The 23,827-nt window shown below is 34.8% G+C and overlaps 1 protein-coding gene across 9 annotated transcripts in view; it reads left to right on the top strand.

The window, feature by feature from the left end:
• The window catches only part of ANKS1B (ankyrin repeat and sterile alpha motif domain containing 1B), a 406,891-nt gene that overhangs the window by 101,917 nt on the left and 281,147 nt on the right, over positions 1–23,827 (top strand). For all 9 annotated transcript variants that reach the window (XM_026798001.2, XM_026797993.2, XM_026798014.2 and 6 more), the window contains exon 10: positions 14,117–14,282. In XM_026798001.2, the coding sequence (XP_026653802.2) occupies positions 14,117–14,282 (166 nt within the window). The remainder of the gene's footprint in view (positions 1–14,116; positions 14,283–23,827) is intronic.

Raw genomic sequence — 23,827 nt, forward strand, 5'->3', positions numbered from 1 at the left:
CTGTTGCTTTGTTCTGGAGTTAATCTTTGATTTAGGGCAAAAGCTCAGTACCCACGTACATATTCACATTTTCTTGAGAATAGAGCAGCATACTCTGAATGTATGTATATAATTCCATTTTCTTTTTCATGTATAGGACACCTTGAATATTTCTCTGCTAAGGGCCTGATGTACAGAGATACATGGAGGGCAGTCTGCAATGTCAAAGAGATGAGTGCTGCAGAGTTCTATATGATCCCTTCAGTATTATCAGTTTAAAGCAAGCAGTTCACACACCTTAATCTTGACAGTCATGCCAGCATATTTTTCTAATTATGATATAAAATAATTGTGAGATAAGGCAGGTTTAGCTCTGTCCCGTTTAAGATGCTGCTGGGTCAGCTTGACTGGTCTCTGACTTGAATTGTGTTGTATGTAAAACTTAAAAATCCTGACAGTGATTCCGTGTGTTTGACATGATGACAGCAAGGAACACCTCATTTGTTACACTTCTGTTACAAAATGAAAATGTCTGTAAGGAAAGCAGTGCAGTTGCTATGGAAAAATTGAACTTTGATTCAAAAGCTGTAAGTATAAATCTTCGTGTTGCCAGTCTCTGGGAAGCATGGCTCTTCACAAAAATATCTGGCAAATTTACTTAAGTATTTAAATGCTGTGTTTCTAGCTTAGTGTCCAATTTTCATCTTTTAAGAGGGAATGAAATTCGGGGAGACCGTGGCATGTCCCTTTAAGACTGATCAACATTCTGCTTATATAACTCTAGAATTCCTAGAGGTAGGAACTCCAGCAACTTTATCAAGGATTCTCCTGTGCAAGAGAGACATTGCCCCCAAACAGCTTTTTTAATTAGAGGGAGGGTAGAAAAAGTGGACTCCTAACTATATTTTTAGGAGATGAGAATTGTATGTATTAGTTTCTTCATCAGTACAGGCTATGGTGGGAATATTTAAAGTTTGGAATTTGATGCATCTGTTAATAGGGTTATTTATTTCATATCTAGCTTCCAGAAGGTTATTTTGTCCGTATGTACTTCTTTTAGTAAATTTTAAATAGTAGTTTTTAATGGAAAGAAATTTTGTGTACTGTTTGTGTTGTAGAAATTAGTTAAGGTTGTTCTGTAGAAAGCCTGACATTGAAAATCATTATGTTGCAATTATTTTTACATTTTCGAAGTCCGTTCAGGATACATGAGAGATGAATGGAGTATTTAAGTAATGTGCTAACTCGGTTTTTACATAGAGATCAAATCTGCTCCTAAAAAACCCTCCATACTGACACTCTCTGGAGGGAGGCAGCATGGCTCTTTATTTCTTTCTGAGGAATTTTAATATTGGGAATTTTATTTGGCATTATTTCTTTTTATTTTAACATATTCTTTTTGTTTGAACTCCTTCTATCTTCAGTTGTCTCAAAAATTTTCTTAGATTTTAAGGTCAATGTGATGAAAGTTCAAGTAATTCTTAAAGTGCCCTGGTGCAGGGGAGGTAGTATAAAAGAGGAAGTATTTCTTCCCCGGTTTTTAATATAATCAAACAAAATCAAAGACCATGTTTTTAATTAAACAATAGTGGCTAAAATGTTTCATCTTGGTTTTTCAATCCATTAATAACTTTACCTTTCAGTACATTCAGTGGAAGCAAATTTCAAACTAGACTGGTAAAGAAGCAGATTTGGCTCATTTTACTTAGTGCTGAAGTTCTCCAAAATTAGAAAGTCTTGTGGCTTTATCTAATTTCTGTGTTACAGGGGAGGAAACCTGTCTCCTTATTTAGTGATGATACAGACAAAGTAGGGAAACCTTTGACCTAAAATATGCCTGAGTATGGATAGCCAGAGTAAGATTGTTATATTATCTGTAATACTTTCATCTAGTTTCTAACCTTCAGTGAAAAATATTTTTTCTTCCTAATTTAGTAGATTAGATTATAAATTTACATAAATGGGAATAATATGGAAAGCTCTACTACTTATAAAAATATTTCTGTCCAACTCTTGATTTGCAGTGTTGTCTCTTTTGCAGTTAGTTTAATTCTTATTAGTAATTTCAGGAACACGCCACCCACACAGTGGAGGAGCTACTGAAAAGTGCGATATGTATGCTGCCTAGAAAGAACCAGCAGGTGATGATTATACCCTACTGGACAGTGATAGGAAATAAGTATATTGAAAAAATTGTGGTTTATTTTGGTGCTATGCTGCATTTTCTGATTGTGTTTTAAGGAATGAAGCTGAACGTTTTATTCTTGCATGTGGTATGTATTGCATATGTAGTTTCTGAATTTCCAGTGTAAATTTGGAGTCACCCATGTAAATTTGCAAGTGCCTTGTTGCAAATGCATTTTTACTGTGCTAGTTGTGTAATCTACACACCACTACACAGGTGTGTAGTATAACCAGAGAAGTTATAGTCTGTTTATCCTTGGGGGATTTTCAGAATTGACTGGTCAAGCTCCTAAGCTCTGCTTCAACTGCAAGTTTGGATAAGATGACTTCCAGAGATCTCTTTCATATTGTTGCTAACACCTATGTTCTATAATCCTCTGTAAGGTTATGGGACCTCAGATGAGTTTATTTCTTTAAAAGCTTAGGACTGCCTCTGCAGTTTGTAAATGACTGGTTTTGAAAATTTGGCTATCCCTGTCGAGCACTGTGTAAATCTGGTCACTGCTGGGATGTGTTATCTCTTGGTATGATCATGAAACAGCAAAATTAAACAGGATGAGAGAGAAAGGAGTGAAGTGTCAAAATGTACTGGAACTATTGATGTATGTCAGAAATAATCTGAAATATTGATGACTGTAGTGTTTTACAAGATTAAATTTAATTCCTATTAATTGTATTCAAATTCATGTAGAAATTTCTGTTGAATTGAGCACTGTCACATACCAACTGAAACATGTCGCAATGGTAGTCTGGGAAGATCTTGCATAGTATGATAATATTGCCTTTTATTGTTTTGTGGTTTAAAATTTAGTGGTAATCAGAAGACACACTTTCATGGAATGTCTTTGCTTTCAGTGCTGCTTCTCAAATTATGGGAAAATGGAAAAAAATCAATTTGAATTGCCCAGTGCATAGCTAGCAGTAGCACATGGCAATTAGTTTTGTACATGAAATTCCAACTTAAGGTTAAAAACCTAATGTTTGGACTTCAACTGCTTCATAACAACAATATTAAAGCAGTATATTAAAACCTGAAAATTTATGTTGATCTTCCTGGTTATTCTGACCAAATTGGGCTACTAATTGTTCAGTATTAATGTTTCCTGGGAGGAAAAGTCATCATAGATACGTTGTATTTGTTACTCCTACTGTAGTAACAGGAGGAAGAGTTTATGCACAAAAGTGCTGGTGTTGAGGTGTCTGGAGTTATGATATCAGTTGAGTGGAGATATCCAGACATGGTGATTGTGACATGGATTTGTTACACTGATTAGCCATGCAGTCAAGCTTTGTGTCAGGTTGTATTTCTGTGAAGGGCTCTTTAAAGACACTTGACATTTTGGGACTGTTTTTGAGCATAAAAACCTATTTTCTATGGGGTTTTTTGTTTGTTTTTAATTATGTTGAAAATATATCTGAGAACTAAGCTGATACTGGGACCATGAGGGATATTTTTTCTTACTTCAGTTTTCATAGTATGGAAAATCATGTCTTTGTAGAGTGAGTCCATGAGAAGTCTGTAAAATTTTATATAGACCTGATTTCTTTCTGAAGAAAAGACCTGACTGGCAGCTGGACTTTTCAAAAGGACAACTTTGTACTATCTAACTGTGAATCCTCTCTTGCTGTGTAAAAGGAAATGCATGGCTTGGGTTTAAAGTCAGGTCTGGTGGTTGTATTTTACTGAGAACCTTTAATGATGGTATCCATTATACTGAGTCTAAAAATGGGATAGATCCTGAATCAATTAATTTCTTAAGTATAAGCATTAATGTGCTCAACCCCATTTGGATTTCCATACAAATGGAACTTTATAAAGAGATACCTTATATTTTCACCAAAATTCAAAACTAGTCTAAGACTTACAGTTTCTTAAAATCCCAAACTGATTATTATGATTTTTTTCACTACTAGCAACCTGTAGTTGAGAGGAACTCATGAACCGGATGAAAAATAAATGAAACTGAATTTGGGGGAGACTTTATTTAAGACATCAAAGGGAAATACATAAGACTACATTGTCTCATGTTTTCATGAAAAGGTATTTTGGATTACTTTGGATAGAAAATGTGATCTGCCAATTATAGCGAAATAGTTCTTTTTACTTTAAGGTCATTTAAAAAGGCAATTCAGCTAGAAAATGGGAATCTCATGTTTCATGTTTTTTTACCTCGGATGTTCATCATATATATTGCTGTAGAATGCAGATTCTAAATGCTCTATTCACTTTCCAAAAGCAGTAAGAAGTTTTGTTTCATAAAATCTACTATAATAAAAAGAAGTCACAGTAATGCTCCTAATAGTATGGAGAATAGCTGTGCTCCTTTGGTGAAAGGTGGAGATAGCTTTTTTTAAAAAACTTGATATAAATATGTCTCTGTATAACACGAACAGTCTACCAGGCATTTTGCAGTTTTTTGAGATAAAAGGTGTAAGTGTGAAGACATCGAGGTAAATTAATAAATTGACAGTATCATACCAACTGTATTATTTTTGGAGATGCTATAATTTTATAACATCCTAGTTTTTGTTTCACAATATTTTATACTGTGAAGAAAAAGAGAGAAAATAAAATCTTTAGGCAATGCTAAGTCCTATTTATAGCTACCTAATTTTGAATTTAGCAAAATTGGGTGTATAACTCTCAGACAGTGTTTTAGCCCTAACAGTCTAACTAGCAAACCAAAAGGTTTGTCCCTAACTAGCTTTTCTGATTAGCAGATACTACATACAGACAGCAGTTCTATATACACATAAAGCCTTTTTACTGAATTGTTGTAATGTGTTTGTATATAGGCAGGTGATTAAATCCTCCCTTATTCACACTGGTTTTATAGAGCGAGTAGCTTTGCATTGTGAAAAATAAATATTGACAGCAGAATGTTCCTTCAGAAACCCATCTGGATATTCTTGCTCCTTGTATCATTAAGAAAGTGTCAACATCTCTGAAGGTATTTGACTGGTTGCTCTTTTCTGTTGAACAGGAAGCCACTGTGAGCCAGCCATTGTGAGATATGAATTTAGGGATGTTTTTGACTACATGCCTAGCTTTTGAGCTGAATTTATGTGCAAATTAAACACCGGGGCACTTAGAGTACACAGCTGACAAAGCAGAAGGCTTTCCTTCAGTTCTTTCTACCCACTTCTGAAGTGGACAGACTGAGTGTATCTTTTTTATAATCTGTTTTGAATGCAATAATGTTCTGTTGCAAGGTTCATGAGCAATTTTTGAGGTGCCTCTCAAGGATAGCAATCTTACCATCTTTCTCCCACAGACAGTTATTTCTCATCAGGACTGTAAGATCAAAGAAGAACACCTCACACTTCACAGTTTGGATTTTTTGTGGCTAGAATGTCATTTTTTGATCCAGGAATAAAGACCCACTGCCAAGAGTTTCCTGTTGTCTGGCTTTAGGTGGTTTCATGTGACATCCAGGCATTCCGTTAGCAAATTTCTTTTACTTAACAACACTGTTTTCTCAATAATGAAAATTTGAAAGGATCTTGAGTTTGCAAATTACTTGAGTGTTTAACTTCTAGCATTTACATTGCTGTTTTGAAGATGAGTTATTATTTGATGACATATAAGAAAATAATTGAATCAGAACCTGGAGCAATAGAATTGTTAGGGGAAAAGTTCTTTTCTGAGAACTTTTTACCATCTTGGTTTTGGCAAACTCTGACATAGTAATTTGTTTGTATATGAAGGAATTAACAAAATTGACAGAGAGTACTTGTAATAAAAGTATTCATTACAGCTAGTATGACTGCAAACCTGAAGCAAGACCCCTTAATTCTTGTTAAATAGACAGAGTGGTCACTGTTCGAAACTGGAATCTTGCAGTGAAACTATGGAAAATTTTTAAAGTTCAAATGTTATTGAAAATGTGATTTAGGTTCCCTTATAATCTTCATTAATTTCATTTTATGTAGACTTTACATTCCATTTCCATTTCACAATATCTAGGCCTGAGAATTTGCAATGAATTAACACATCATCATAGCAACAATTAAAGCAATAGAGCTTTGACATAAAAAGGTGGGATTTCTTGTTTAAAGAGCCATATGGAAGTAGCATGTTTATTAGTGGATTGATTTCCTTCAGTGATGAATAAAGTAATTATGTTCATGTATTATCCTTATATTTTCATCTTACCTATGTAAAATCAACATGGCCACATCAGCCCTCAGAAAATTGCCAAGAATATAGGCAGTATGAGGAGATAGCACTGAGCAATGTATCCATAGAACAGCAACCTTTTTGTATCCATAGAACTAAAAATCCTTGTTATGAATGTTAGTGGGCTTTGGCACACTTTTGGCCAGGAAACAGCAGAGTTCATAGGTTCCCATTCAGAACTACTGTTCTGAACTATGGTATGAAATAGAAAATCACTGGGTTATTTAGGAATATAGGAGGTATAGGCAATATCCTCTTAACTTGTGTTTACTGCTAATGTGCATATTTCCCCTGTTGCCATGGAAAAACTTGTTTTACTGTTTTTAAGCATCTCTTCTAGCTTACAGTAGCTTACTTCCCTCCAACTGTCTCTTACTGTTAGGCTTACTTTTCACATTGCTGAAATATCTGCAAAGTTTATTTGGTACTATTTAATTAGGAAGTATTAACTTTTACAAACTTTGCATGCCGCTGGGATCTTTAAAGAACAATCTCAAACTTTTTTCTGTTAATTTTGTATTTCACTTTTCTCTTCAGTTATGTAACAAATAAAAGTATGATCCACAACAAAGTTCTTTCGCTTTCACAATACAACTCTCCATAATTTGATTATTTTGAAAAACATTTTCTTGTTCTTTCTGTTTTTCTGTGGGAGCATGTGTAGGAGAGATTTCTTGTAAGACAGTCTTAGTTTATGCTATTGCATAAGTATGTTTATACCAAACATACTTAAATTTGGCTTTCTTCCGTCTCAAAAACTTTTGAACATGGGAAATTGTCTTTCCTGAAGTAGCGAATATTTATTTGTCTCTTCTATCAAATTTATTATATGTGATATCAATTAATTGGTTTCTGTTTTGCAAATTTTTCAGAGTATTTACTTCAGAAAAAGATGTAGGGGCAGATATAGAATATTTTTTAAAATATATGGGTTATTTGTAATAGATAATGGATTAACACATGTTGGTGTTAAATCTCTCTTTTCAAAGAAGATTTCTCCCATAATGTCTCCCATAATTTTAGTGAAGTTATCTGCTCTCCAATCAAGTCGGTTTACAGCTGTAAGGTTGCTATTCACAGAGCAGTTGTGTTTTGCTTCAGGATTTACTTAAGTGCATTCAGTTCTTCTCTCCCCTTCACAGCAACACATAGATTTTTCATTTAATGGCACAGTAGTTGACAGAAATTAAGCTATAAAATGTGAGAAATGTGAGTCTGCTTAACATAGAGTAGAGCATTAATTATTTATCTGCATTTGCTGTCAAATATTGACTTTTGTATAAGGTTTCTCAGTATCTAACATTTTCCATGGTTACTGCACTTATAATGTAAGGAGTTAGTTTTCATATTTGCTTCTGTTGGAGCTGTGTGTGTATGTTTAAAACCTAGGCATTAGAGCATAAGCGTCTTGCAAAGAAGTATTGTTTCCATGGAGCTTAGGTTTAAGCTCATTTTATCTTTTTTTTTAATATAATAGCCTTTCTTTTAAAGAGGTATTTTCCCACAGCTTCAAATTCAAATACAACATAATTTTTTAAAGTATGTTTCATGAAAACAATAGAAAGAAAGGAGAATATTTAAACTGGAAATTGCTTTCTTGTTTATAATTGTATTTTTTCAGCTAAACTAATAATTGTTTATTAAAACTACTATATTACACTACATCACCAAACACAACCACTAACATTTGCATAAAGCACATTATGTACAGTTTTAGTGTATTCTTTGTCACAGTGAGTTATTTATTAGAAGAAGCATCTGCTCTTTTCCATGGCCTCAGTGTTGAATGCATGGGAAAGCATGTAACATGACTACAACAATCTAGCTTCATTTGAAATGCTGAATATCTGCCAGCTAGAATTATGAAAACACTGCATAAAATATAGTGACATGTTTCTGCTGCTGAGGTTAGCACTGCATTCATTATGCTCACAATTTACCCATGTCTTCACACATTTATAGTTTAGGCTATATTAGTGAGCTTTGTGTTGTAAGGAATTGTAGGAACCTTTAGCTTTCAGGGATTTATGTCTGTACAGCTTTTGTATGAACTTTTAAATTTGAAAAGTGGATTTTTGAAATTATGCATTGGGAAAAGAGGAAAAAACCCCTATATTTGGGGTCTTATATAAATAAGGCTCAGTTTTTCATACATAAAGTTTGAAAAAGCAAATCTAAATTTTGAATGTTTTTTGAAAAACTAAACATTATATTTACATTTCTAACTAAAAAGGAAAACAACTCTAACACACTTTTTAAAATTGATGTTTTTCTCAGCTCTGTGGAAGTCTTTCTGAAACTTAAAAAGGCTGTTTAAGGTTTTTGAAGGGAATTATTTCAGTTAACTCTGTACATGTATTATTCCTACAACTGCAAAGCTGCAATTTCAGATGTTTGCTGAAAGAGTAAAAGATCCTACTCTTTTAAAATCCTTGCTAGAATTACTTTGTGCAGACCAGATTAGATCCTCCGGTGTCATTACCTTTAAATGAGATTATTCGTGATTTTCCAGATTCTGTAATATATCATGAACCTTATTATATGTTCTATGACAAATTACACATTCAAGTGTTTCTAGCTGTCAAAACAATGAACATTTATGATAGTTTGACTCATGAGAAATTATTCTAATTGTGTGATACTATGAAACTTGCTTTGGTTAAATTATTAGTAATAGATAAATGTGTTTTTACTAGCCATAAATTATAGTACTATTCCTGATATCTTTGACTGGAAAGGCAGTCAAAATAAATATTTCACCATCTACTTTGGGTGTTGGATTGTTGTGACATAGGAAATACTTTCAGTTGTTTTTGCTTAGTACATTATTGTGGCAAACTTGTGCAATGCCATTCAGGTTCCCACATTTCCCTTTCCACCTTGCTGCATGTCTGAAAAATGTTCTAATTATCTTGAGTCACTGGTCAGGACTTCTTTCTTGCTTGAATTCTTGATTCCTCTCAGCAACCTTCAGTTACTTATCATTAATATTTCAGTGTGAAGTGTCCCAATCCAACAAGGTTATATATCAGTCTGTTTACAAATGTTAAGAAGTCTGCAAGTACACTCAGATTAGATGGAAGGAAAATATTTTTTCCAGTGAGGATGGTAAATCATTGGAATAGTTTGCCCAAGGAGGAGGTAGATGCTCATCCCTGGAAACATTCAAGGTCAGGGGCTCTGAGCAGCCTGGTCTACTTTAAGATACCCCTCCCCATATCAAGGGATTTGGCTAGATGACCTCTAAAGCTGCCTTCCAACCCAAACCATTCCATAATTACATGACATACATGGGATAAATGCAGTATTCATTGCTCACTCTCAGGATAATCAGGAGCTTTGGGTTGATGGAGCACATAAGATCAGTAACTCTCCAAAGTTTCATCAATAGAGTGTCATAGTTCTCTTCTAAGGAGCAGCTGGGCAGAATTGATCATACTAAGATAGAGGGACAGCCGCCTGGGTTCTAGATGCTGGTCCTCTGGCCTTCAGCAAGCCAGAGGAGACAGCACAATACCCTGGTGGATCTCAAGGGGTATGTCAGAATTTATTAGCTGTTCTTCACTATCTATATAAATGAAAAAGATATTTCTAAAGGTGACAGATGCATTGCATTTTTCCTTTCCGTTATTCCCAGATTATTTCTACTTTAAGAGAAGAGTCACGTGTCACCCTGCTGTGTTGTCCCATGTTCCAGGGAAGTAATAAAGCTTCAAGTGACTTAATTTTTATGGAAAAGGTTATTGACAGAATAACAAAAATTCTGTGTAGTACAAATTCTATCTTCTTGTCAGAGTGTCAGTTCAGATTAGGTGCCTCCTGAGCCTCTATCATTCTATTCATAGGTCATATAAACACAAACTTGCATATACCTCAGCCCTTAGTCATAGATGATTCAGTTTGACTCTTAAAATATAGGCAAGGCTACACAGAAGGCAGAAGCAAGGGAAGCTAGACACCTGGAAAAAAAGGTCCAACTCAACATCATGTAGTTCTTGAAGATTTAGTCATATTATGGCACATTGTTGCACAATTAACCCTTTGCAATGGCCAAAAATAGATATTTTAGGAACAATTTCATTCCCACTGATTAACAATCTCTTACTCCTGTGCAGGTTTCAGATAGTGTGTCATAGATATTCTATTTTCAAACTTATGCTCAGAGGAGACGCAGCTGATTGCAGGCCTATGAATAAGGGCCACAGTGTGTCCCTGGCATGTGCTCTGCAACTTCAGTGTCACATTACTGTTTCTTTCTACAAGACAAAAAAATCTAATTTACATGGATCAGTATGGGTGGCTGTTCTCTAGTGATTTCCCACTAGAGTGACTCACTCACTCTCGATGTTGGCGCTTTTTAAAATTCTATTGTGTATGTATTTTTATCCTTTCCACAAAAAAAACCAAAAAACAAAAAACTCATTTTAATTTGCTAGAAGCCCAGGACATTATTTTTGTGAAGTTATCATTTCAAATAAGGATAAATTCTGTCTTGATGTTGGTGGTCAGTTATATGTCTCATGTTCAGCAATTTGGAGTGGTTAATAGAAGTTTGAGATTGGATGATCTCTATTTTTAAAGGAAAAATTAGACTCTGATTTCAGGACTAAAGACAAAGGAAAAGTATTTTTAGGATTTTTAATAATGAAGTTGATAATAACTTGGGCATGTAGAATTACTGTAGTTACCTGTTGCAGTTGGTTTTGTTTGAGAGCTTTTAAGAAAAGAACGCAATCACATTGCTTCGCACCTGATTCTTAGAATCTTACAATATCTGCTAACATTTAAGTTGGTGAATTAGTTTAGATCTTAGAAATTTCTAGAAATATTCAGTACCAGCAAAATGGAGAACATTTTGCAGCAACTAGAAGATTTTACAATGTCAGTGATGAGAAATTTTCTTTTTTCTTTTTGGTACATAAGCACTTTTTAATAAAGGTTTATCATCTTCACTTAATGGGTTGATAGAATTTCTGGCTTTCTAAAGTATTAACAATTCTTTTTTGGCTCTAACTCATTTAACTTCTGCTGGACATACTATTATTATATTTTATTTATTAGAGAGATAACTAGGAAGACTTTAATTGCTGGTAGTTTACATTCTGACAATGTTCTGAGTAATCCCATCATTTTTATTTATTCTTCTCTGACATTTATATTCATGCAATGTTAATTACAGAATGTTGAATAACATTCAGAAAATCAAACTGAATGTTAAGAGCAATTAGGAAAGGAGTAGAGTACAAAAAAATCATTATGTCAGTATGACTGCTTGGTGAGCCCTCATCTTGAATGAAGAAATCTGAGAAAATGTCATCCCTGTCACATCATTGAAAACTGATGAAGGGTGACAGAGATGGTCAAAATCCTGGAACAGCTGGGGAAGTAGGCTAGTATTTCTCATTCCCTAAAGGAGAGGACGTGGCAAGTGCATATGTCTGTGATATCACAAGGAGAGGATAAGTAAAGAACAACCCTTTATTGCCATCCAAAGTATAAAGCAGCAATGTCAAACTTGGTGAGATAGCTAAAAACAAAATGGGGGCATGCAAACTATGAAAGGGGACGTGTGCTCTAAAGCAACTTGAGAAGGCAATTCTAGCAAGTTGGATTGGTGCACACATGAAACAAAGTCAGCACTTTTTGACTATGAAGGGTTAGACTCACAAGATGTTGGAGAAGGAAAGCAGTTACTTCATGCTTGACCTAATCTCAGGTTGGTTTCACTGTTCTCGAAGTCAGCACTGCTGTCTGCCTTTACAGACAGAATGTTGGGTGACACAAAGTATGATCCAAAGTCTGTTCTAATGTTTGGTGTATCAACTTTTATTTTTTTGTTTAAATGCAGCTGAATTCAGGCACTGAACAGAATTTCCCTTTGGTGTTTTGTGACAATTTTAAGGCTGCAGTATTTCTTCACGGGCTTCTCTAGGCAGATTTAATATGATTAGAGTTTTGGCATTCTGACTTAAATGCATATTTCTGGAAGAGTACAAGGATTAAATTCAAGTCTCTTGTTTTAGTCATTGCTTTGGTAAATAAATTTTTGCCTCTGCCTTTTTACTGTAGACTTAAATGGACAAGCTAAAAATTCTCTTTTTTTCAAGGTTGGAAGGATTTCTTCTCTTGTCCTGCAGTTGCACTTCAGCTGCTTCAATGCCTCCGTGTAATTTTCTATTAACTTCATTTAAGGAATGAAGTGGCTTAAGTTAATGAAGTTACATTTGGAGCTGCAGGAAACCTACTTGCAAAATATTGTAGTCTTTATAATGTCTACTACCTGAAACTAGTTACTAATAGTCTATATATGTGAGATTACTAATACTGACAGCTCATAATCTGACTAGCTAGAAACTGGAAAGGTAGAAACAGGTAGAGATACAATCTCATTCCTCGTTTAAATATGTTTTTTGAACACTGACCACCAGTTTTTTATTGTTTTCTGGTACATGCTAAATTTTTTTCAATTACAAATGCATCTTAGTATTCAATTTACTTCTTATTTTTTTTAATATTGTTCTCTTTATTTTATTTATTTTATTTGTATTATTTTTCCCCTGATCGCTGTTTTCAGTGTTCATTTTCAAATTCTTTGTGAATTTAACCTGAGATTTAAATCTGTCTCTACCGAAGTCATCAATTATTTTGAAGTGAAGCTGCTCTTGGTGTCATCCTAACCCTATCCTTCAAGAGGCCTGGAATTATTGTCAAACTATGAACTTACATAAAGATAAAATTACCACAATGGCCAGGAAAAAAACCCAAAAAACTAAGAGTCATGTAATTATAGGCCAACAGTATAAATAATTTATCCAAAAAGGCACTGTTACCTGTAGCCATAGCTTACCTTAGGTAATAGAACATCTTGGTGAAGAAATTGTTACTCCACATTTTGTTTTAGGCATCATGTTCTTCAATCATTTTCTTAGTAGGGCTACAATACTATCTAACTGTCAGGGTGCTTTCCTGCCCTTTGCCTGTTATTATATCAGATTTGATTTGTGTCCGATGCTTGACTTTCAGAGACATCCGTATGTCCAATGTAAGAAAGATGCGGAAATATGTCTTTGCCCATGAAATTGCTTTCTGCTGGGATTAAAAAAATAAATCTCTGTTGAAACAGGATGTTATCTTCTTATTCATCGTTGAAACTATAAACAGTCTGCTTGATTGGATTACTGTACCAGTAAAACTTCTAATTCCTTTTTTCCTCCTCCCTCAGCATTTGCTGATCAGTAGAATTTGCTGTACATATTGCTGTTATGGGACCTTTTGTCATTATTTTGCTCAAATGTGGAGTAGTAATTCATCTTCATTCACAGCCCGCCATCCATATGTACGAGGCATATTTTAAGTTTTCTTATACGTAATATAAATATTTTGTAAAATCATCCCTGAAGAGAATGTAATTGTAGTGGTTAATGTAATTGTTGCTCTCAAGAGAAGCAATTAAAAAAGAAAATGAGACATCCCCTGAATTACAAGCTCACAAAACAGGTACTGCAAAAGCTGTAATCCAGTTTTCATTAAATAAAAAGTTTGATGAAGTTCTTCTGTAACTGAAAAAGAACTGTATTATACAAAAATTTAAAGAAATAAATGTTTTCTTCTAGCATGCAAGTAATTCTGATCTGTTACAGTTTGGATTTCAGTAGAATGTGGTATTTAATTTGCTGAATTTTAAACCCTGCTAGCCAGAATTATTGAGCCTGGTCTTTTTCCTGTTTCATCTAAGAAATATCTCTCTTACCTACTTAAATTTTTGCATTTCAGGAATCCTATTCAAAGAAGAGAGGTTATGCACTGGAAGCAATACCTTCTGTACCTCTGGATGCAGTTCCTTCAGAAAATGACAGCAGTCTTTGTGATTCCATAGACGTAGCAGTGACCAAAAAGCCTTGTTCCCTAGAGATAGCAAGAGTTCCTTCCTCAAGACCAGGTAAATCACCAAATAATCCTTCACACAGTCATTGGTGTAAGTGTTAATCTACAGAATATGTAGATTTATGTTTTGAAGCATGCAGTTCCCTGTTTATCACAGTGTGATTATAGTCTTCCATTAGCTCTCTAAGAGCTTCACGTCAGAATAAAGATTAATAGCAAAATTTGTGGAAGTGAAAACAAAGCAGATGTTAAAGTATTTTCCTAGATAAATACAAGGTTGCAAAAAGCCAAATTAGAAAGGATTTCTTGTAGACAAGCATTTTGCAGTAATCCTTTAACTAACCTGCGTCTTTTTTTTCTAAGTACCCCTTGGCAACAACATTATGGAAATACTTCAAAATTCAAAGTGCTCTGCGTTTTCATGTTACATGAAAGTATATCTGATCCATTTTTGAAAATTAAATAGTGAATGAGAATTAAGAGAATATTAAATATTAAATGACAGTTTGACAGACTGCTGTTTGTGTTATATATAAAGTTTGAACAGCAGTGAGTTAAAATAGTTAAAAACTAATAGAATTATGCTAAGTCAGATATTATCGATAAGTATGATATTATCTGTCAGAATTGTGTATATGTTCTCCAAAATTGTATGATCTCTTTCATTACCCTTGTTTGAACTCTTCATTAGTCACCACCTGGTACAGGAATTTCAGAATTTACTCATTTTGCTCTAAGTAATTGGACTGAGAGTCTGCTGTGACAAATGACAGTTCTCAGCAGCAGAGACCTATTTGAAACAGGCAATTGACTTTCCGACCTGTGTGATCTTGATTAGGAGTCATGATTTGGGTAATGTACGGGGATGACAGATGACTGTTGACTAGCGTCGTGCTACTGCTCTGATCTGTGTAAGGGGAAGCACCTTCCTGATTTCACAGCTGTACTAATACTGAAGGAGTGCCAGAGCTGTGTTAGGCATAGTGTATGAGGGCCAGATAGCAAGATACAGCTTTGGAGTGTGTAAGGTAAGGTGGAGTGGATCGTAGTTCCTACCTCTCTTTTAAATTTGAGCTAAAGACTTGCTGGAACCTGAATTACAAGCAGCAGTCTAGGGTGTCAAAAAATAGGATAGCATCTTTGTGGCATAGTTGCACAGAATGGACCAGAATCTGTCTTGAACATCAGCATGACTACTTGCTTCTACTTCTTGTTTCTGACTTTGATGATTTTGGCTCTGATAGTCTAAAACAAAATTAGTCTGTGCAGGACAATATTGTGGGTTGCTTTTCAGTAGAGGAAGAAAATAGCAAATTATCTTTGTTTTTCACACTTCTGCTTGAATAATTGCCATAAATATATTTATTGTAGTGGAAAGACTACCATACACATACCCAATAAATTGGTAGGGGGAGTTCATTACCTGTCTTCTTAATAATGGGCCTCAACAACAACTCTTCCCATTTTTTAAAACAAGATGGAACTTTTACTAGTTAAAATACCAGCTTTGGAATTGTGCTGTCTGCTGAACATAAGCATTTTTCTTAGGCATAGTAAATCCATTAAGATCAGCATGAAACACCCATCCTATAAAGGACGTTTTTATGTCTTATTCTGTAAATATGTTTTGTGTAAAGTTTAAAATAGTGTGTGTCAGAGGCCTAGAGTATAACTAATAAAGCTGTAGGACATTCATGAGGGCATTCATGATATTTAGAAGATGTAACAGATCAATGAGTTGACAATGCAAATGTCCTGTAATTCCTTCTGTTAGTTTTCCATATACCACTATGATATTTTCCTCTTGGCATTTTATTGGGAAGAACATTCGGCTGTATAGAAAAATGTAGTTTTATTTTAAGCTATAAATGTAGAAGCTATCCAACTGGCCTGACTTGCAAGCCATAATCATGTTAGCTCTTATCTTATACTAGAAATGGACCAAATGGAATAAATCTTATAATAAATAAATCAAATCATAAATTTCAGTTATAAGGTATTTAGCACTAGGTGTAATTGTATGCAAAGTCATCCTGCCACTTTAGGTTGTATAGATTTATTGCTTGAATAAGTTACATATTATTATAGATCATTTATTTGAAATAAATACCTAATTCTGCATGGCTTTTTCCTGAATTTCCCTCAATTTTTGTGTCACCGAGACATGCCAACTTTGGGAATACTGTTTCAAATTTCTGTATTATGTGCTATGTAGGGTTCTGGGGAGAAAAAACTGGCTGCTCTGTAGTTCTCCTGAGTCTTGTTGTTGAACTGGTAGGGAATCACAGAGGATGAGAACTCCATGCAACAAATGGTAAAGGCTTCTTTGTTTTCAGGGAGAAAAACTGAATAGAAAGAAAATAAAAGTAGTCATAAAGTTGGTTATCTTTACTACTGAAACCCTACTTTGTGTGACTTTTATGTTTGTTTGCAAGAAATTAGGTTCATGTAGGAAGAGAAACAGTTACATTTATGGGTTTATGCTCACAGTTAAAGCAATTGCTTGTAATTAGCCTAGATTTAAGAGCAAGAAAGACTCTCTGTCTCAGTCCAAGTTAAACTGTTCTTTTTTTTATGATAGAGTAATAAGACAAGTTTGGCAGAAATTATTTCTTATCATTTCTACCTTTAAACTAGTAGTTAACACATGATAGGAATATTCTGAAATATTGTGCTCTTTGAGAAAATTCTTTCCATTAAGTAAAATATAAATTTGGGGTTAAAATTTCATAGATCCATCTCATAAAATGAATATAAAATAGTGATTCATTAATCAGTCTGACTGATTCTTCTGTTGGCTATTGTCCTGTTGGATATGTACTGTATCCAACAGTGTCAATATTTCTTAAACTAGGTGTTTCTGCTACTCATTTTAATTTTTACACTGCTCTTTTGTTTAAAAAAATTCACATGACACATTTAATCTTGAAAAAGAATCATGAAATTTTATTAGTTCATAAGCAATGCATTAGTATTTTCCTTTTGCTTTTAGGGATGTAATGAAATTTTGTGAACTATAGGAACAAATCATCTTGGAGAAGGTGTAAATGAATTTAAAAGATGTTTGTGAAGTTAGTGTGGCTTTGGTCGCTGACATATAGTCCAGAATGCTGATTTAGGTATTGGGGCTGCTTTGGGGCTCTGATGTTAAAGAGCCTTACAGACTTGTACCCTTAGTAGCTTAGACATTGTGTACCACAATCCATCCTTGCACTTCTTAGTGTCATCCATTTTATTTAGGAGAGTTGTTGAATGAAATCTGAGCTACATTGGGGTTTTTTAGTTGTAGTTAAGTGCATATCCCTGCCCAGTAGGGAGATTTATATCTCTTTGAGTCTGCTTTTACCATTTCTACTGCAGAAAATCCCTATGAGTGACACCAGGTGACAGTTCACATATTAAATTTTCAATAATAGTGAGTTATGGCCAGTAATAATTAAACTATTTTTAGATCTCCTTGAGTATCATCAGGAAATAGAACTTTTCAAATGCTGTTTGTCCCACATAACTTGTGGAAGAAAAATACAACCACCTTCCTTGGGAAATTTGTTCTGTTTATGCAGATTAACAAAGGTTTTAATAAAGCATCTCAATGACAAGAGACATTTCTCTATGCCAACTGCATGAGAATCACCATTGGATAAGAGAATTGTAGTTCAAGAACCCTTTTATGTTTCGTTATGTTACTTAGCTGTGGCTGCAGGTCAGGGACACCTTAGTGAGCCATCTTCAACTCTAAAAACAGCTGAGCTGTGGCAAAGCAGAACTCAGTGTGGGCTGCAAAATCCAGCTGAGAAATAAGGTGAATACTATGGGGCTTCACTTGTGCTGAGCTCTCAGCCGCTGCACAGTCAGCAATTCCCAAGGCAGTAATTTTAAAGATTACTCTTGTACAACTACTCTACCTGGTTATATCAAAGGTATGGATTCTGTCGGGAATAAAAATTGTCCTTAGATATGTGATGTGTTGCCAGTTGCTTATAGCAAGCAAACACAAGGCAAGGAACTGAAACATAAAGAAAGAGGTAGCAGCTGTTCTGCTCCTTTGCCCAGATAAGAGTACTATGAAGCAATCTTGCTGTTGTCAGTCAGGATGTTTTTGTTATCTGAAGAAATTGCTTGGTTTTTCCTTAAATGCCAATGACTCCTCAGGAGGACCAGGCAGTTAATAAATATGTAATTAATCATACCTTCTTCTTATAGCCTCATAATTACAACAGGGAAATTAATAAAAAGTAGTTGACATTGAATTAATACAATCTACCAAACTGTCCCCAAGCTGGCCAGTTCTTTGCACTATTAGAGTTGGGTTTTGTTGGGTTTTTTTTTTTTTATTTTCTCAGCCTGGCATCCCTCTCCTGTCATTACAATGAAAATGAACCTGAAAACTTGTCAGTGTGTCATATCACCTCAGCTGCATAACACTGTATCAGCAGTCTCACACAGATGTCTAGAAGACTATTCTCCAGCAACCTGAATAGAAAAAAGAGCCTTGCTGTGATAACATTTTTATCAACATTAAAATATGTCCTTTACTTAGTTTCAAAATCATCAAATACTTTACTTGGTAAATAAAGTTCTATTTGTCAGATCATCAGTTTGTGTTTGACTTCAGTAATCCTGAATATTTTCACACTTCAGTTTTCCAGATTGAGACCAAGATCCCAAATACATATTTTCTAACTTGATTAATTTATACCTTCAGTTTTGTGCAGTTAGTTTCTAGTTATAAGCAAATCAGTGAAAAGTGGCCACAAGAAGGAACCATCACACTGCCAGATATAAAAAATTGTCTGGATGAATAGAAGTTCAAGAGTGTAGCTTTAGTCATCGATGCTTCACCACTTTGAAACTCCAATTGATCTGAAGGGTCAGACACAAACCTTTCTGAAAGCCACTCACACCTGAATTGCTTCGAGCAGGGCTGCTAATAGAGCTGTATTTCATTTCGGTATGCTTTTTAAACCAGAGATAGTAGGATATAGTGCACTTAAAACACATGACCTACAGTCTAACTCCCCAGCATTAAATACTTCCAAAGAAAGATATTTAATGATCGAGAAAATCATCTTAGTTGTATGGAAGAGCATAATAAAGGAGGCAGGGTTAACAGTTGGTCTAAACCAGCTGAAAATACTCTGTGAAATTTAGTCTAATTTAACACAAATGTTTCTGAAACAACTGGCTATTTCACGAAGGCTTTTGATATTGTGGTGCATATTCTAAGTCATTACTACCTACCTGCCATCAGTGCTGAATTTTCTAAGCAGCAGGGATGTGAACAGAGAACTTCAGAATGCTTATCAGGGCCATTAGAACATACTAGTGCTTCAGAACCTGACATGACATCACAGCACCAGCCTGCCAGAACTGAGGAAATGTTTCAACAACACTTTGGCACCTCATGTCATTCTTGGGACTGTTCTGTGCAGGGCCGTGAGTTGGACTTTGGTGATCTTGTTGATCCCTTCCAAGGAATTATTATCAGAATATTCTGTGATTCAGTGGTGCTATATGAGTGCTAATCCAATGTCCCTTCTTGTTCTGTCTGTTACTCAAGGGGACATTATCTCCGAAGAGTGTAATTGGTCTGTGTGTTGAGTGAGACGTGAGGAGCCACTCCGAGCTTTTCATTACAGAACGCAGGGCATAGCTATTGTAACGTGAGCCGTGCATCCTTTTGGTGGAATTGATTCACTGACAAAAGAGGGTTGTGTTTCCATAACAACCTAATAGCTGAACAAATCTTAGGCAGCAAGCATTTTCTTCTCTAAGTAATTTTTTGCCTTAGAGAAATGCTCCCATTGTTAAATAAAGTTTCCCAGTTCTCAGGATGTTTTGCACAATATAATCCCCCTTTACATCTAGCACAGAAAGAGTATCATAGGCCATGGAAAGAATGAGCAAGAGAGCCTCACTGTGCCCTAAAATGATGACAATATTCCCCTTAAAGGGAGAAAAGTTAGATTCTAGTCCTTATGTAGTTCCTTTCAAGATGGATCTTCAAAATGTTTTGGTTTTGTGCCTGTTGTTCTTCAAAGTCATCTGTATTAGAATCACTGATTTCTGTGCTAGATATTAAGAAGCTTCTTATTTCCAGCTTCAGTGTATTCATGGCCAACTCCAGTCAAGACAGATATATCCTAAAATTCTGTCTTTGGAGAAGTTGGAGCTCTCCAAGAACTCTTCTGAAATCAAATCTGGATTAAAATATTTATACCAATGGAAGTGGTTTAACTGAATAACAGATACTTTTTTTTTTCCATTTAAATGTTATATGTAGTCCAAATGAAAATAGTTTGATTTTACTGTTTATGTGCTTTTTAGTAAAATTTACTTCAAAGTAAAAATTGAAAATTAGCAAAATTTTTCAGCTGAACTTTTGATCAATAACTTATTAATAGTGAATTTTAATGTCAGGACCTATACATTGTTTTTCTCTCCTATTCTTTGCCTTACTTTAACCCATGTTTGAGCTAAATGGACACAATTTGGCTATTGTACAGAATGTATCAACTGACTTGTTTTAACAGGTAATTTACAGTGTTGTAAGGTTCACATTCAGAGTTTCAAGATACACATCTTTGCCAGCACGCAGTACCAGAAACCGAACCACCCTTCTGCTGACTTCCAGTGGTGGCACATTTTGTGTTTGTCATTCCAACTGCTGCAGGACGTAGTGCAGGATATAGTGAGCATTTATCAGAAGTGATTTTGTCTAGTACATTAATATGTGTTTACGGTTAAGATTTTTCATTTCATGTGACCTTTTAATGAAAATCAAGAGAATGCTGATGGAAGAGTGAAATATACAATACCTCTTCTATCTTGCATTTTGCTGGGTTTTTCTTCAGTACAGCTAGTTCTTTTTTAAGGACCCTTCAAAACCAGAAAAGATTCCTGAAACTTATGCCTTGAGTATTTGCTGCTGTAGCTGTTTCTATAACAGAAATTACAATTTAATAATTTCTTTTAAGTTTTAAAGTATCTTCTGGTATTTTATAGTTCCTTTTAATTTTTAATTACAAATATTTAAGTACAAATATGAGAAGCTTTGCAGTTTTGTCTCATCATAATGATATTTTCATACCTGCTTTTTGTATTTCTTGTATTATTTAATTAGGATGCTTTCTATTGACTTTTTAAGTACTGTATCTCCTAGAGGAGCACAGTTCACCTATGGTCTTGTGTTGGTCACTATTTCTTTGACAGGGGTTATAGACCTGCTGGTCTCAATAAATAGGTCTTCGAGTGATCTGAGTCTCAGGCTGACATGAATTTTTAATGTCATTGATGTTAGCACGTGTTTTGATGCTGATTTCAGTTGAGTTAGATTTTTACTGTGCACATCATGTTCCAAAAGAAGGTGCTTCATTAGAATTAGGAGTTAGTCAATTAAGTATTGGTATAACACTGGGAAAATGTCTCTTGTATTATGAGATGAAGAATGAGATGCTGTTTGTGAGAATATTAGCCTTCTGATTTTTTCTGAAATCAGAAGTTGCCTCTCAAATTATCTGCTACACTGCTGTAGTTGGAAGTGGCTGTAGACTGGTCAGTGAGGTGTGTAACTCTGATTTCTGCCCTGTTAGCTACCTCCTTCAAATCCAGTTGTGACAACATATTGAAGCTGTGGTCCACCCTAGCTATATTTGGGTAGTGTTCAGGAGGTGAGTGAGACAGCCTGAAAATCCTTTTCTACAGTGATGTTTGTTCCTGGGTTGTCCAGGTTTGGAGGTTTCTGGTATTAGCCAAGAAACAGGCCCAGGTGATCCGTATTCACGTTTTGAAGACAGATGCTGTCCCATATTCTTTCTTGACATGTCTGTAGCCTGCTGTCAGTAGATACACCCACAGTGCACATCTCCCCTCCCTAATATTTTAAGGAGAAAATATCCATGCTTTATTGTTTCAGTTTTCTGCACAATGTGGGAATTGGTTTTTTTTTGTTAGACGTTATAAAAGGAGAGGAAAAAAATTAACTTTTGTTGTGCAAAATAAGCACCATTTTCATTAGGATTTGACCCTCATTACAAATGTATTAGCAGAACAAATTAAGAGATGAGGGAAAATAAATTACAGACATTTTCAGTAGCAGTTCTTCCTCTGGCTTCCCCTCTTGGCAGTTCTGGGCAGCATGAGATAAAGCCATAGATTCCTCTAACACAGCTGATCCATTAGATATTCTATTTTAAACAGTGAAATTTTGTATTTGGACAAACCTTTGTTATCATAAAACTCTCAAATTAATAACTAGAAAATTGAAATCATCTGCTTTTGTCATCAAATGTGTGGCAGACTAACTCCAAATCACTAGGATAAAAATGAAGTCTTTGCAGTGTTGGGAATAAAAGAATTCAGCTATTTTTTTTTCTTTTTCTTTCACTTCTTGACTTTTGAAAAAAATGGGAATTTTTTCCTGCAGGGCTAAAATAAAACTTCACTGTCATAAACTGAGAAGTAGACAGTGGAACAGACAGAAGTATTCAGTGATGGCTGTTTCTAGAGTGCTTTCATGGCTGACTCTTCCCCATTTAACTGGCAGCTTTCAGAATCCTGACAAAGAGCATGAAAGGAATGAGGTCTATGTAGGCTTTTTGACACTCCTTCTACCCATTGTAGATTTTCAGGATAAGGATGGTAAAACTGTTACCTTTTTTCCATTTGGGGAGTGCACTCTTCTCATGCACATGTATTTGGAAGAATTCAGTATAAAATATTTTTAATTTTCGCCACTGCAATGACAGACCACTTGAATAAAGTTTATTAATCCAAATTTCCTTGTAGTACTATTCCAAAAACTTTAAATTTTATTTTAAAAAACAAGGTTGAATAATAAGATCCAGTTTTTCTGAAATAATGCTGATTTGCATGACCTGTGTCCCTTCCATTTATTATTAATGGTGATCCATATCAGCTATTCCATTATTCCCGATCTCAGGCTGAAAGCCTGTAATGACCAAGGTTACTTCATTAGCTTCCTTTTAGTCTTAAATCTTATCAATATGCCAGGTACTATTAAGAGACAGCACCATTTCTTGAGATGAATTCTTGCCAGATCTTTTTGAAATCTTGGATACAAATTAGATATATTAATTAAAAATTTCTAGCTTTAGTAGCTCTCATTTAACATTCATTTGGAATATTATCCTACGAGTTTCTGTTTGATATTTAGGGAAAATATTTTTCATCTCTCGGTTTATAATATTGTTGACCCTGCCACATTTCTAGAGTGATGTACCATAATTTAGTTTGTTCCATTGTCCATTTCCCCCACATTTTTATGACCTTGATGCAGCAGAAGTCATTTGAAGAAACAGCATTATTATCATAAAGGCTTCTTCAGAGTGCATATGCACAGGAGACTGAATTGAGGTTGCACAATTGAGGTGTCAATTCTTACATATTGCAGCTCTAATGTACTTTCCATTAAAACCTTATCATCCCTCTAAAAGGTTTTTAGTATATAATTAGGATAATTGCTCCCCTGGATAGCATCTTTGATAATATCCTGAAAAATGAAATGTTATTCTTAAAAATACTCTGTCATATTTGAAGTTAACACACATGGGGGTGGTGATACCATGGGATCAGTTCATT

This window comes from Zonotrichia albicollis, chromosome 4, assembly GCF_047830755.1.
Source record: "Zonotrichia albicollis isolate bZonAlb1 chromosome 4, bZonAlb1.hap1, whole genome shotgun sequence".
NCBI lineage: Eukaryota > Metazoa > Chordata > Aves > Passeriformes > Passerellidae > Zonotrichia > Zonotrichia albicollis.